Source organism: Chiloscyllium punctatum, chromosome 13, assembly GCF_047496795.1.
Source record: "Chiloscyllium punctatum isolate Juve2018m chromosome 13, sChiPun1.3, whole genome shotgun sequence".
NCBI classification, from domain to species: Eukaryota; Metazoa; Chordata; class Chondrichthyes; order Orectolobiformes; family Hemiscylliidae; genus Chiloscyllium; species Chiloscyllium punctatum.
Genome location: NC_092751.1, coordinates 110,896,204 through 110,909,469, shown reverse-complemented (window position 1 = coordinate 110,909,469; position 13,266 = coordinate 110,896,204). Strand labels below are relative to the sequence as shown.

Sequence of the window (13,266 nt, the reverse complement as noted above, 5' to 3'; positions counted from 1 at the left end):
CACGACCCCCTCAGCATCGTGGATGCTGCACAGTGAGTCCATCTGCAGCCCCAGAGCTGTCAATCAGTCTAACAAGAGCTGCAGCTGCACACACTTTCTGCATGTGAAGGAGTCAGGGATATCAGCCACGTCCCTGAGCTCCCACAGTGAGCAAGAAGAGCATAACACGGGTCTGAGATCTCTTGCCATTTTTAATCTTAAACTTAACTTCATCTTTAATTCAATAACTGAGAAAGGAAAGAAAATTTTTACCAATCCCACGATAACATTTAAAAAAAATAAAAATCCTTCCCTGACTAATTCACCAGAGTCTTTTGTTTTTGGTTAGAGAGTGTCTCAGGTAGTGAGAGACACTTGTAGAGTCAGGTTCATCTGCTGCCCAAATGTATCAGATCATTCACCTTCCCAGAACGCAGTTCGACTGCTCCCACTCAGCTCTTCGCTCTCACTGCTCCTGCTGCTGCTGCAAATGCAGTCCGCTGATGCTCGGGATAAGTCGCTTTAAGTGGTAAATTTACTTTCCTGGCAACCCCAGTCCTCTCTCCATCTCTCCTCGCTGCTTCCAAAAAATGAAGGTAACCTATCTAGCTGACTATATCTGCAGTTTTTCTCCCTTATCATAATTGCCATCCATCAATCCCCCTAGCTCTGTTAATTTCCTTCTTACCTCTAACAGCTGCTCCAACTAACCCAGGCAACATGATAGGATTTGCAAACAAACACAGTTACTGCAGACATAATCATTAGTGGCATTGAAACTCTCCCTAATCTCCACATCCAACAAGAAGAGCACATCACTCTTTTTACTAAAGGCCATCTTTGTACCTTAACAATCCATAATCCCAGAAAATAGCATCTTCTTACTGCTCTAAAAAAAAACACTCCTGGCTAACTTAGTATTTTTTAAATTTAATCAAGAGACAAATCTCAATAAAACATATGTCAGAAAAGAACCCACTCTATTGTAGACTTACAAAAAAATAAAGAACAGCAAAGCTACATTTAAAAACTATGCACTTAGCTGTTCCTTGCTGTGAGCTCTCCCACACAGGTTTCTTCAAGGTCAGCTGTGAATTTTGCTGTTTGTTAATTTTTCTTTGACACACGCTGATGTCCAGAGAAACTTCAACTCAAACGGCAAAGACATGGCTGTACAGATTCACTGGTGTATCAGAGAGCAGCGTAGTTTCTTTCTCTGTTTGAATCACTGTCCATGTGGTCTCTATCCTTGTCTCTCTTCCTCCTTTTTAAAGTGCAGTTGTTTTGATCTTTTTTCCCCAAAGTTCCAAAACAATGCAAGAGCTTATCAAACCATAATTGCTGCTCCTGGAATTCAAAGAAATTGGCTCCAACACCTAAAATACCTAAAAAAAAAGGAGCAGCTCTTCTGGCAACAATTTTTTCCTGTCCTCCTTCTTGGATTACCAAAAAACCTCAATTCACCCCAGACAGGACACAAACCCTTAATCCTTGGTTTAGGAGGCTAGTGCCTTATCCATTAACTTATTGCTCCAAAGGACAAGCTCTAATGTTCAACAGTCTCTCCCTTGAGGGTAACCTTGCAAATTTGGGTAATCCAGTCGATATTAATACCGCTCATGGTTATTGCTGTACCTTTATTAGTATTTCCTGTATTTTCTGATTATTTTGTGCCCCACCATGGGTTTACTGTTTGGGGACTTGTAGATTACTCTTTCCCTTGCTATTCCTTATTTCTTTCCTGACTGATTCTCCATGCTGATATAAATTCTTACAACAGCGTTGACTTAATCTTTTACTAACAATGCTACACTGCCTCTTTTTTCCTCCTGCATGTTCTTCTGAAACAGAGTATCTTTGGATATTCTATTCCCAAACCTGATTCCCCCTGTGACCATTTATCAGTATTCTCCACCAAATTGCACCCATTTATCTTGATTTGCACTGCTAATTCATTAATTTTATTCTGACTGACTCGCATATTCAGATATAAAGGCTTTAGGTTTATTCTGTTATCAAGATTTCCTGTTCTTGTATGATTTCTTGGTGCAATGTGACAGTTGCACATTCTGTCCACTCATTTTCTTTTCCTTCACAATCATTAAAAATCACTCCTTCGTTCAGTTTGATTTTTTAATTTGCCATGCAAAATGAACTCCCACCCGAAATTATTTAGGTTAAAGCCCTGTCTACAACCCTACTCGTGTAATTCACTGGAACGCTGGTCCCACCATGATTCCAGTGGAACCCATTCCATTGGAAGGGGTCCCTCCTTCCCCAGTCCCAGTGCCAAAATCCAATGTATTCAAACCCATTTCTCCACACCAATCTTTGAATCACGCGTTTACCTCCTTAATCTTTTTAACCCTGTACCAATTAGCTTGTAATTCAAGTAGTAATTTAGAGATTGTTACCTTTTTGATTTTGCTTTTTAATTTCACCCCTACCTACTCATATTCCCTCAGCTGAACTTCTCTCCTCATTTTATCTATATCATTAATACCTACATGGAAAACAGTAACTGAATCTTTCACCTTCCACTCCAAGTTCTTCTGCAGCTTGGATGAGGTATTCTACACCAGGCACTAAGCAGGCAACACAGCCTTTGGGACTCTCAATCCTGGCCACAGAGAACAGTGTCTATTCCCTTGACTATACTATCACCAATTACAACTATATTTCCCTTTTTCCCCCTCTTGAATGGCTCACTGTACCACAGTGCTATGGTCAGTTTGCTCATGCTCACGACAGTACCCACTCATGTCCACACAGGGAACGCCTGTTGGATAAGCTCAAAGGCTGAGGTTCCTTCAACAAAAAATCTTTGAAGCCTCTACCTGGCTTGTCATAATCACACTCTTCTCACCCTGACCATTGACCCAATTCAACATTGTCAGTCTAAGGCATGGGACTGCCTCCTGAAACAGTGTCCAGGTAACTCTGCCTGCCTGATGTGCTGCAGTGTTTGAGGCTCAGACAGGGGATTGGCAAACCAACAATGAGACAAGATAAATAGGTCTTCTTCTGTTTGACAAGATATAACTATTTACAATCCTGCCCCTGCTATTTACAACTTATATTAAAGAATTGGATGCAGGGATAGAAAGTACTATCTCCAAATTTACAGGTAATACTCCTTAACATCTGTTATTATACATAAAATCTCTGAACCCTCAATTATATTTCAGTCTGTAACTTGCTCTCAAATATCCGTTATTCTATATATACGCATTCTCCAATCCAACCCATTGATTTTATTCCAGTCTGTAACTACCCCCTGGGTATTTGTTATTCTACGTATAAACCCTTCGCTTTGTACTTTATTCTGAGTATAATGCACTCCAGGGTAACTGTTATTCACTGTGGATCATAGATCAACAGAATTTTGTGTGAAGTTACAAAGGGGAATAGCTCAACTGGTCAGTGTGAGATTTGTGCTCTTGGATTGATTGTATGTTTCAGTATGAAGACAATGTATTTCAGATGAAATGTTAAATGAAGAGTGAAATGGATGATTTGGGGGTTGAAGCTGAGATTGTACTGTGGGAGGTTAGGGTGCTGACAGTATAGCCCTGATGTGTCTAAACACAGGCACTGTGCAGCTTTAAGCTGCTGCGTTCCTTTTCTTGATGTCCTTGACTCTGAGATGCGGTGCAAATGCATAGTATGGCTCAATATGATAGCTCTCTCGCTGAGTCCTGTCTTTGGTCATGACAGAAGGGTAAATGCAGGATTTCCACATCTCTCTGCTTCCCACTCCCAAAAACCTTCACGCGAACAAATCCTCATCTTTTATTTTGTTTTCTTTTGTTTCAAAACACTTTGAAATGTTCACCCTGAGCAGAAACGCAATTAACATTCTCCAATTCAAATCAGCATTGCATGAAAAACAGCCTGAAAGCAGCCAGCCCGGAACTCCTAGGGGAATTGGAACAGGATCATTTATTTATGCTGGGAACAGTAGCTGTCTCCATTTCTGCATTAGCTGAGTGGGAGGTGCCCGTGTTTGCTTCTTTTTTCATTCGCTCTGCCCTTCTCTATAGACATTTTTTCTGTTTTCCGTTTTTGTTTTCTTTTTAGCATCAAAGACCTTGTGGTTGTGAGCGATGCTTTGTTGGCGATGGGGTTTTTGTGTTGTGGGCTATTGCTAGCTTTCAGCAATGCACTGTCAGGCAGCAATGCTGCTGCTTTTGCACTGCAACCAGCACTTCCTCCCAGCAAGCGGATTGGCTTGTGTCCTTAAGTGCTGGGCAAGGGTTGGATACTGACTGGAGATTAACAGGTGCATTATACTGCTCCTGACGGCCACGAATCGGATGCTTCTCAGTTCGAATGGAGAAGGAGAGGGGCTTTTATGTGAGTCTATGTGTGTATGTGTGTCTGCGTATTGGAATGCCTGAGCTACAGCAAGCTATGAAGATGCTTTGTGCCAATCCTGGAAGGTATGCTGTGGCCCCGGAGAGTCTGTGAGAAGAAAACCAAGGAGAGAGGCGAGCCCCCGTAGATCCAGCAGAGAGAAAGAAATGTGCGTTTTGCCGTAGCTGACTCAGCATCTCCCCCAATGCTGCCAACGTTTCGTTTGGGGATAGATGAATATTCTATGGCCAGTTGACCTGCAGCTGATAGAAAACAGCATTTCCTTCTGAATGCAATTGTTCTGTCTATTTTTTTTCGGATTCTTTGATCTCTGGCTATGCATTCCTGATGTCTGTCTGTGGGCCTGAGGGCTTCGCATTCGCAACAGGATGAGTGAGGGGGGGATTTCTTCAGCTCCACCTGTTTTTCCTGTTTCTGGAGAATCTGAAGGTGCGAATCCAGTAGAAGAGCAGGAGAGCTCTGCACCATCCAGGGGCTTACACTGCAGTAACTGTATTGTGTGGCCTCGCCAACAGACCTGGCTCTGTATTGTTCCTCTTCTGATTGGATTCATTGGTTTGGGATTGAGTCTGATGCTGCTGAGGTGGATTGTTGTTGGTTCAGTGAAGGAATATGTACCCTCTGATAACTTGGAGTCCAATCACATTGGGCAGGATCCTATCTTCCTCTCAAAGCCAAGCTCATTTCCGAAGAATGCAGAGGCCACTACAGTGTACACTGGTACCAACAGCTTCCTTAGTACTGTAGCTGTGAGTACTCAAATGCCAGTGACGCTCACCCCCAGGATTAGTACCCACGGTACAATCCGCTCAACCACTGCCCAGCGAAGCCCCCTACTCCCCACAACCACTTCAACAGCAGCCCTCACCCCTACATTACCTTTCCGTCTCACTCCAACTGTCTCACATGTACCAACTTGGCAGACGGTGCCCTTTTCTACCTCTTCAAGCAAATTCTTTCTGCACGACTCCACTCCATCTTGGACACACTCAAAATCAGGGGAATCTAGCACCAAGATCCATTCTGTCATTGAACCCAAGTTTCGTAAGTAAATCAGATCTCAATATTCTACAAATGCTGAGTTGTAAGAGCTGCAAGCTCAGTGTGTGTGTTTGTGTGTGAATCTGAGAGTGTGGCTGTGTGTATATACGTGAATCTGAGAGTGTGGCTGTGTGTATATGAGAATCAGTGTCCATGGGGATGTGCGTGTGTTGAATTCTTCAGAGGATTTAAAAAAATAATACTTGGGTGGTGATTTGGAGACAATTCTAATTTTGCTGAGTAATTAACAATCACAATCAGCATAACCACAAAAGATCCAAGATTTCTGATCTGAAATCAATGAAAGCTGATTAGTCTCTGTGCTGATGACATGTGAAGCATAATGTGATGGAGCTCACTTTTCTTCATGTCCAATAAAAAAGGAGGGTTGATTGTATTCTCTTATAAAAATGCTGTTTCCACTCCCCTCAATATTATAATTGTTCATGTTCTGTGTATATAATGGAACTTGTTCAAGCACAATAATTAATGCCTGTGTATATTGAAAATGATTTTATGTTTGTACCATGTCGAGCCTTATTCACTGCCATTGCATATTGAGATCTATTTCATCTATGTATAACAAAACTGATTCACTTTCTATACATATTGAATCTGATTCTGTTACCATTATGTGTTACTTATATCCCCTTGTATATCCTGAGTGATTCCAACCCTGTTTAAATTGCAACTGATTCCACCCCCTCCGCGTGGATCCAGACGGATTCCACCCCTCCGCGTGGATCCAGACGGATTCCACCCCTCCGCGTGGATCCAGACGGATTCCACCCCTCCGCGTGGATCCAGACGGATTCCACCCCTCCGCGTGGATCCAGACGGATTCCACCCCCACCATGGGTATCCAGACGGATTCCACCCCTCCGCGTGGATCCAGACGGATTCCACCCCTCCGCGTGGATCCAGACGGATTCCACCCCCACCATGGGTATCCAGACGGATTCCACCCCTCCGCGTGGATCCAGACGGATTCCACCCCTCCGCGTGGATCCAGACGGATTCCACCCCCACCATGGGTATCCAGACTGATTCTTCTCACTTGTGAATGTCCAGAGTGATGTATATTGGAATTGATTGGCTTGGTGTATATTTCTTGCTGTCAATATACAGACTTATTCTCGCACTGTGCATATCAAGACAATTTATATCCCCTAAGTATATCAAAACTGATTCAATTGCGCTCAATGTATATCAAGACTTGTATTATCCCTTTGGTTTTTGGGACTGGTTTTCTTCAAGCGCAAACCACAACTGGTTCTCTTGTTGTGCATAGTAAACCAATTCTCCCTTGTGTACATCAAGACATAGTCTATTGCTTTATAGAACAAGACTGATGCACGTAGGGTGCGCATTGAACCTGATCCTGTCCCTTTGAATACTGAGATTGCTATTATCACTTATTCTCAGCCTGTGTACATTGAGACTCATTTTAACATGGAGACTGATTCTGTGCCTGTGTAATCTCTCAGTGGAAGGAATATGTGATACAATCTCAATGGCAAGAACCTATGTTTAACATCTTTTAATCTTTGGGGTGGAGGAGCATGACCTATTCTCTCCCTTGTCTACATTGTTACAACCAAGCTTGGAGAGGTGGAAAGTTTTGACTCCTTTAACTCCATAATTTGGTTATGACAGTTTTGATTTTTAGAAAAGTGTGATTTTATTTTTCAAATCAGTATGTTCTTGGCCATGTAAAAACTGTATGAAGAAATAAGACAGATGTCTTAATTTAAGAAAAGAAAAAACTAATTTATGTCAAGTATAACATTTAATCAAAAGGTAAAGCCTATTCAGAATCCAATCACACACATACACACACACATACACATACACATACACATACACATACACATACTAGCATGCAAGAATAGAGCAAGTTAAATTATGGTGGAGGCAGAGCTGAAGAAAAATTAAAATGCATAAAGAGAAAGTAATATACACTTTGGTGTATATTTTGGTGCATATACTGGTGCCTGTTATGATGGTTTTGAAATTCCAATGCTCCTGTTGCTTTCTTGAAGGCCATCTTTTTTAAAGAATATGCTGTGCTTTTCCGGATTGGTATGAAGGCTTGTAAAGTTCCTTTTCCTTAAATTTCTCTCTTTTATCCTCTATACATATTTCAAAATGTAACAGATTGGGTGTGAACTAGAGAATTGCAGAATGAGAGAGAGAGAGATAGTGGTATATTCTTCAAGGAGATCTGATCTTACTATTGCATTCTGCAGATTCTCCTTGACATTGCAAATAGACAAGTGTGTAAATGAAAGAAAAATTCTGCATGTGCCAAAAATCAGAAATAAAAACAGAAGCCATAAGAACATAAGGAACAGGATCAGGAGGAGGCCATCTGGCCTGTGGGAACATACTCCGCCATTCAACAAGATCATGGGTGATCTTTTCATTCACTCGGCTCCACTTATCCACCCGATCACCATTACGCTTAATTCCTTTACTTTTCAAAAATCTGTCTATCTTAGTCTTTAAAACATTCAATATACCCCAAGTTACCCTCAACTACACTGGGCACGGAATTCCAGATTCACAACCCATTGGGTAAAGAAGTTCCTCCTCAACTCAGTCCTAAATTTGCTCCTCCTTATTTTGAGGCTATGCCTTCTAGTTCTAGTTTCATCCACCAGTGAAAACAACCTCCCTGCTTCTACTTTATCTATTCCCTTCAGAATTTTATGTTTCTATAAGATCCTCCCTAATTCTTCTAAATTCCAATGAGTATATTCAGAGTCTACTCAATTTCTCCTCATAAGCCAACCCGCCTAATTCTGAAAACCAAGCTTGTGAACTTCCTCTGCACCCCCTCCAGTGCCAGTACATCCTTTCTACTTTTAAAACTCCATCCCTCCAGCAATGAAGAACCATATTCTATTTGCTTTCTCAATTACCTCTTGCACGTGCAAACCAACATTTTGTGATGCTAACACAAGGGCAGCCAGGTCCCTCTGCACAGCAGCATACTGCAATTTTTCACCATTTAAATAATAGCCCATTTTGTTGATATTTCAACCAAAATGGATGGCCTCATATTTACCAACATTGTACTCCATCTGCCAGATCCTTGGCACTCACTTAAACTATCTGTAACCCTCTGCAGACTTTCACTGTCCTCTACACACTTCGCTACCACTCATCTTAGTGTCATGTGCAAACTTTGACACAGTACACTTGGTCCCCAACTCTCAATCAGCTATACAAATTGAAAACAATTGCCGCCTCAATAATTGTTGCTTAGGCATACCAGTAACCAGTGATCATCAACCAGAAGCTGTTGAAGAAACGGGCAGCATCTATGGAGAGTGAGACAGAGGTCTATATGGATTTCAGTAAGGTATGAGAAGGTTCCACAAGGTCGGCTGCTCTGGCAGGTCGCATGGAATCCATGGGTAGCTGGCAAATTGGATACACAATTGGCTTGATGGTAGGAAGCAGGGGGTAATAGTGGAAAGATGCTTGTCAGACTGAAGGCGTGTGACTATTGGAGTGGCTTAGGGGTCGGTGCTGGGTCCTTTACTGTTTGTTATCTCTATCAATGATTTGGATGAGAATGTACAATGCATAGTTACTAAATTTGCAGATGACACTAAAATAGGTGGTATCTTGGACAGTGAGGAAGGTTATCAGAAATTGTATCAGGACCTTCATCTGCTGGGGAAGTGGGTCGAGAAATGGCAAATAGAGTTTAATATAGATAAGTGTGAGATCTTGCACTTTGGAAAGTCAAATCAAGGTAGGAGTTTCATGGTGAATGGTAGGACCATTAAGGAGTGTAGTGGAACAGAGGGATCTTGGATATTTCTAAAAGTGAAGTCGCAGGTAGACAGGTCAGTGAAGAAGGCTTTTGGCACACTGGACTTCATCAGTCAGAGCACTGAATATAGAAGTTAGGAAGTAATGTTGCAGTTGTACAGGACATTAGTGAGGCCGCACTTGGAGTATTGTGTTCAGTTTGGACACCTTGCTATACAAAGGATGTCATTAAAATGGAAAAAATGCAGAAGAAATTTACAAGGATGTTGCCAGGACTCAATGGTCTGAGTCATAGGGAGAGGTTGGACAAGCTAGGACTTTTTTCTTTAGCGTGCAGGAGACTGAAGGGGGAATCTTATAGAAGTGTATAAGATCATGAGAGGGTTTATGCACTCAATCTGTTTTCCCAGGATTGGGGAACCAAGGACTAGATGGCTTCAGTTGAAGATTAGAGTGGTGCTGGAAAAGCATAGCAGGTCAGGCAGCATCCGAGGAGCAGGAAAATCAATGTTTTGGGCAAAAGCCTGTCATCAGAAATTACCCACTTCTGCATGGCATCAGTTTAAAGTTAGAGGGGAAAGAGTAAAAGGGAACCTGAGGGGCAACTTTTTTTTACACAAGAGGGTAGTACGCAAATGGAAGTGGTTGAGGTGGGTACATTAATAACATTTAATAGGCATTTGGATAAATACATGGATAGGAAGGAATTAGAAGGATATGGGCCAAGTGCAGGGAAATGGAGTTAGAGTGGATGGACATTTTGGTCAGCATGGGTCAGTTTGCCAAAGGGCTTGTCTCCATGCTAAAGGACTCTATGACCAATATGACTGATTCAGAACTGAAGGGGAAAAGTATATGATGCCTTTTATGCTGTTGAGAAAGGGGCAGGAGAACAAGTGGAATAAAAGGGAAAGTCAGCTAACAGTTAAAGGGTGCGGGGTTAGAGATCAAAAGTGTCATATAACAAAAGTCAAAAGAAATAATAATGTTTATAGAGAATCAATAAAGTATTGGTCCAGTGTGGATGTTAACTGCGGAATAAAAATCAGCTCTGCCTGAAAGCAAAAGCACAAGAGCAAGATAAAGACACTGGAAGAAAAATATCAAAATGGAGGGCAGAGCTTACGTTCTGAAGTTGTTGAACTCAATGTTGAGTCCAAAAGGCTGTAAAGTTTCCCATTGGAAAATGAAGAGTTGTTAATCAAGCTTATCACATTAGTTCTTCTGAAGTAGGGTTTTAATCATGTGTCAGCTGGTTATTGGCGCTCCAAAGGCAACCCAAATTAAGGAGCTTTGATTTCCCATTTTTAAAGCTGTCAAGCATCCATCCAAACAGAAGGGAGGTCCTTTGCAACCTCTCTGTAAAATAAATTGTACTAGACTTTCTTTGATCTTGGCAGTTTCTGCTGTCATAATATCAGTGCTATAATGACCTGTAAGGGAGCAAGTTCGGCATGAGGGACGCAGCCTGAATGAGATAGAGACCAAATGAGCATGCCTGAGAATTTGGTTAAAGTGAGACTTCAACTGGTAAATCATTTGCAAGTTCAGTTTTAGACAATCAGTCAGATTCTGACCTAGAACTAATAGACTTCAAGTAAGATAATATAGCCTAGTTAAACAGGCAGCTGCAGGAGTAGCAGTCATCTATCAATCATCTGAAAACTCTGGCCTGAATAGGCTTTGATTACTGTAGCAAGAAACTACCACAGAAAGTGATTCATTATAGCTCATGGGGGAAGCGATGGCCTAATGGTATTATTGTTCCAGAGATCCAGAAAATGTTCTGGGGACCCAGGTTTAAATCCTACAGATGGTGGAATTTGACTTCAATAAAGGAAATTGAGAGTCTAATGATGACTATAAAACCATTGTTGATTGTCAGGGAAAAAAAAAATCTGGCTCACTAATGTCTTTTAGGGAAAGGAACTGCTGTCTTTACTTGGCCTTGCCTACATGTGACTTCAGACCCATGGCTTTGTGTTTGATTCTTAACTGCAAATAGCAATGGGCAGTCCAATACCCACATATTGTGAATGAATGAAAAAAAGAAAATTTTAAATGTTTGCTTAGGAAAGATACAAGGACAGAACCCTCCTCCCATTTATCTCTCCACTCCCTCGGCACCCAGCCTCATTCCTGATGAAGGACTTTTGCTTGAAACATCGACTTCCTGGTCTTTGGATGCTGCCTGACCTGCTGTGCTTTTCCAGCACCATTCTAATCTTGACTGTAATCTCTAGCATCTGAAGTACCCACTTTCGACCAGGAAAGATATGTGGTCAATATGAGGGAGTCTTGGCCTCAGTCTTGACTGGGTGAGTATATTTGAAAATCTTGTTCAAAATGTGAATTTAGTTCACATAGAAAGGGATGGCGTACCACAAGAAGTGGGAGGTTAATGAAGGTTGGAAAGGAGGTGCTTTTCATGACAATTTTATTTTCAGGCTTCAGTATTTGATTTCCAATATTGTGCAGCAATAACTGGTATTGTTTTAAACAATATGTTTCATCAGCAGTGTAACTTTTATATTGCTTCACTAGTATTGTAAAGATTACTGGCAGTACTAAAGCTTTTGAAAGTGTAGGTTATATGAATTATAAATCAATTAATTAGCAATTACTAATTAATTGACAGTAGAGATGGTAGATCTACGGATGGTCTGTGATTGCAGAATGTGGGATCTTCTGGATGCTGTTGTGATTCAGGGCAAACACCTGAAGTAACTGTTTGTGGCTGCAGGAACATCAACCGAGAGTTATCAAGCTGGACACACAGGCACATCAGTTAAAATTCTAATTTGAGGAAGGTCAACTTTGATGGTATTGGGCAAGAACATTCAATTTTTTGGGGGAGCAGATGTTCGCAGATCAAGGGCTGGCTGGAAAATGGGCATCATTCAAAAATAAGATAACCAGAGTTCAGAGACAGTATGTACCTATTAATGTGAAAGGCAAGGCTGGTAGGGATAGAGAATGCTGGATGACTATAGAAATTGAGATTTTGGTTCAAGAAAAGAAGGAAGCATATGTCCAATATAGCCAGCAGGGATCAAGTGAATCCCTAGAAGAGTATAAAGGCAGTAGGAGTATACTTAAGAGGGAAATCAGGAGGGCAAAAAGCTGACATGAGGTAGCTTTGGAAAATAGGATTAAAGCGAATCTAAAGACATTCTACAAATTCATCAAAGACAAAAGGGTAACTGGGGAGAGAATAGGACCCCTTAACCATGGGCAAGGCTCCTATGTGCGAAACCACAGGAGATGGGTGAAATACTAAACAAGTATTTTGCATCAGTGTTAACTGTGGAGAAGGATATGGAAGACATAGAACAAGGAAAAATAAACAACAGCATCTTAAATGTTCATATTGCAGAGGAGTTGGTCAAGGTTTGTGTAAAGATTTGTAGCTCAGTTGCTGGTTGTTGTAGTTGTGGGTATGTTCACCGATCTGGGAAGCTGATTTGCAAACTTTTCGTCCCGTCTAGGTGATACCTTCAGTGCTTTGGAGCTTCCTGTGAAGTGCTGCTGTACTCCCTCTTCTGGAATTTATTCAGTTCCGTTCCTGCTGCTTCCAGTTGCCACTTTCAGTTGCTCAGTATAGTGGCTGGCATATTGGGTCTAGGTCTGGGTATTTATTGATGGAGTCCATGGATGAGTGCCACTCTTCAATGAATTCTCTGGCTGTCCTCTGTTTAGCTTGTTCTATGATCGTTGTGTTGTCACATTTGTGTTTGTGATCCTTGTCGTCTGTGGACAGCTCGTGGTGTTTAGTGGCCAGTTGATGTTCATGGATGCAGATGGCTGTTAGAACATAGAACAATACAGTGCAGGACAGGCCCTTCGGCCCTCGATATTACAATGACCTGTGAACTAATCTAAGCTCATCCTTTCAAGAAGGGTAATAGGGAAATACCTGGCAATTACAGACCAGTCAGTCTTACGTGTGTGGTCAGCAAAGCTTTGGAAAGAATTCTGAGGGTTAGGATTTATGAGTATTTGGCAAAGCATAGTGTGATTAAAGGGAGTCAGCATGGCTTTGTGAGGGGCAGGTCATGCCTCACAAATCTTATTGAGTTCTTT

At 41.6% G+C, this 13,266-nt stretch overlaps 1 protein-coding gene across 2 annotated transcripts in view; it reads left to right on the top strand.

Moving 5' to 3' along the window:
• Positions 1 to 3,981: 3,981 nt before the first annotated feature.
• nrg3a (neuregulin 3a) overlaps positions 3,982 to 13,266 on the top strand; it is a 598,767-nt gene continuing 589,482 nt past the window's right edge. For both annotated transcript variants that reach the window (XM_072583594.1, XM_072583593.1), the window contains exon 1: positions 3,982 to 5,400. In XM_072583594.1, the coding sequence (XP_072439695.1) occupies positions 4,725 to 5,400 (676 nt within the window). In that variant the 5' untranslated portion in view covers positions 3,982 to 4,724. The remainder of the gene's footprint in view (positions 5,401 to 13,266) is intronic.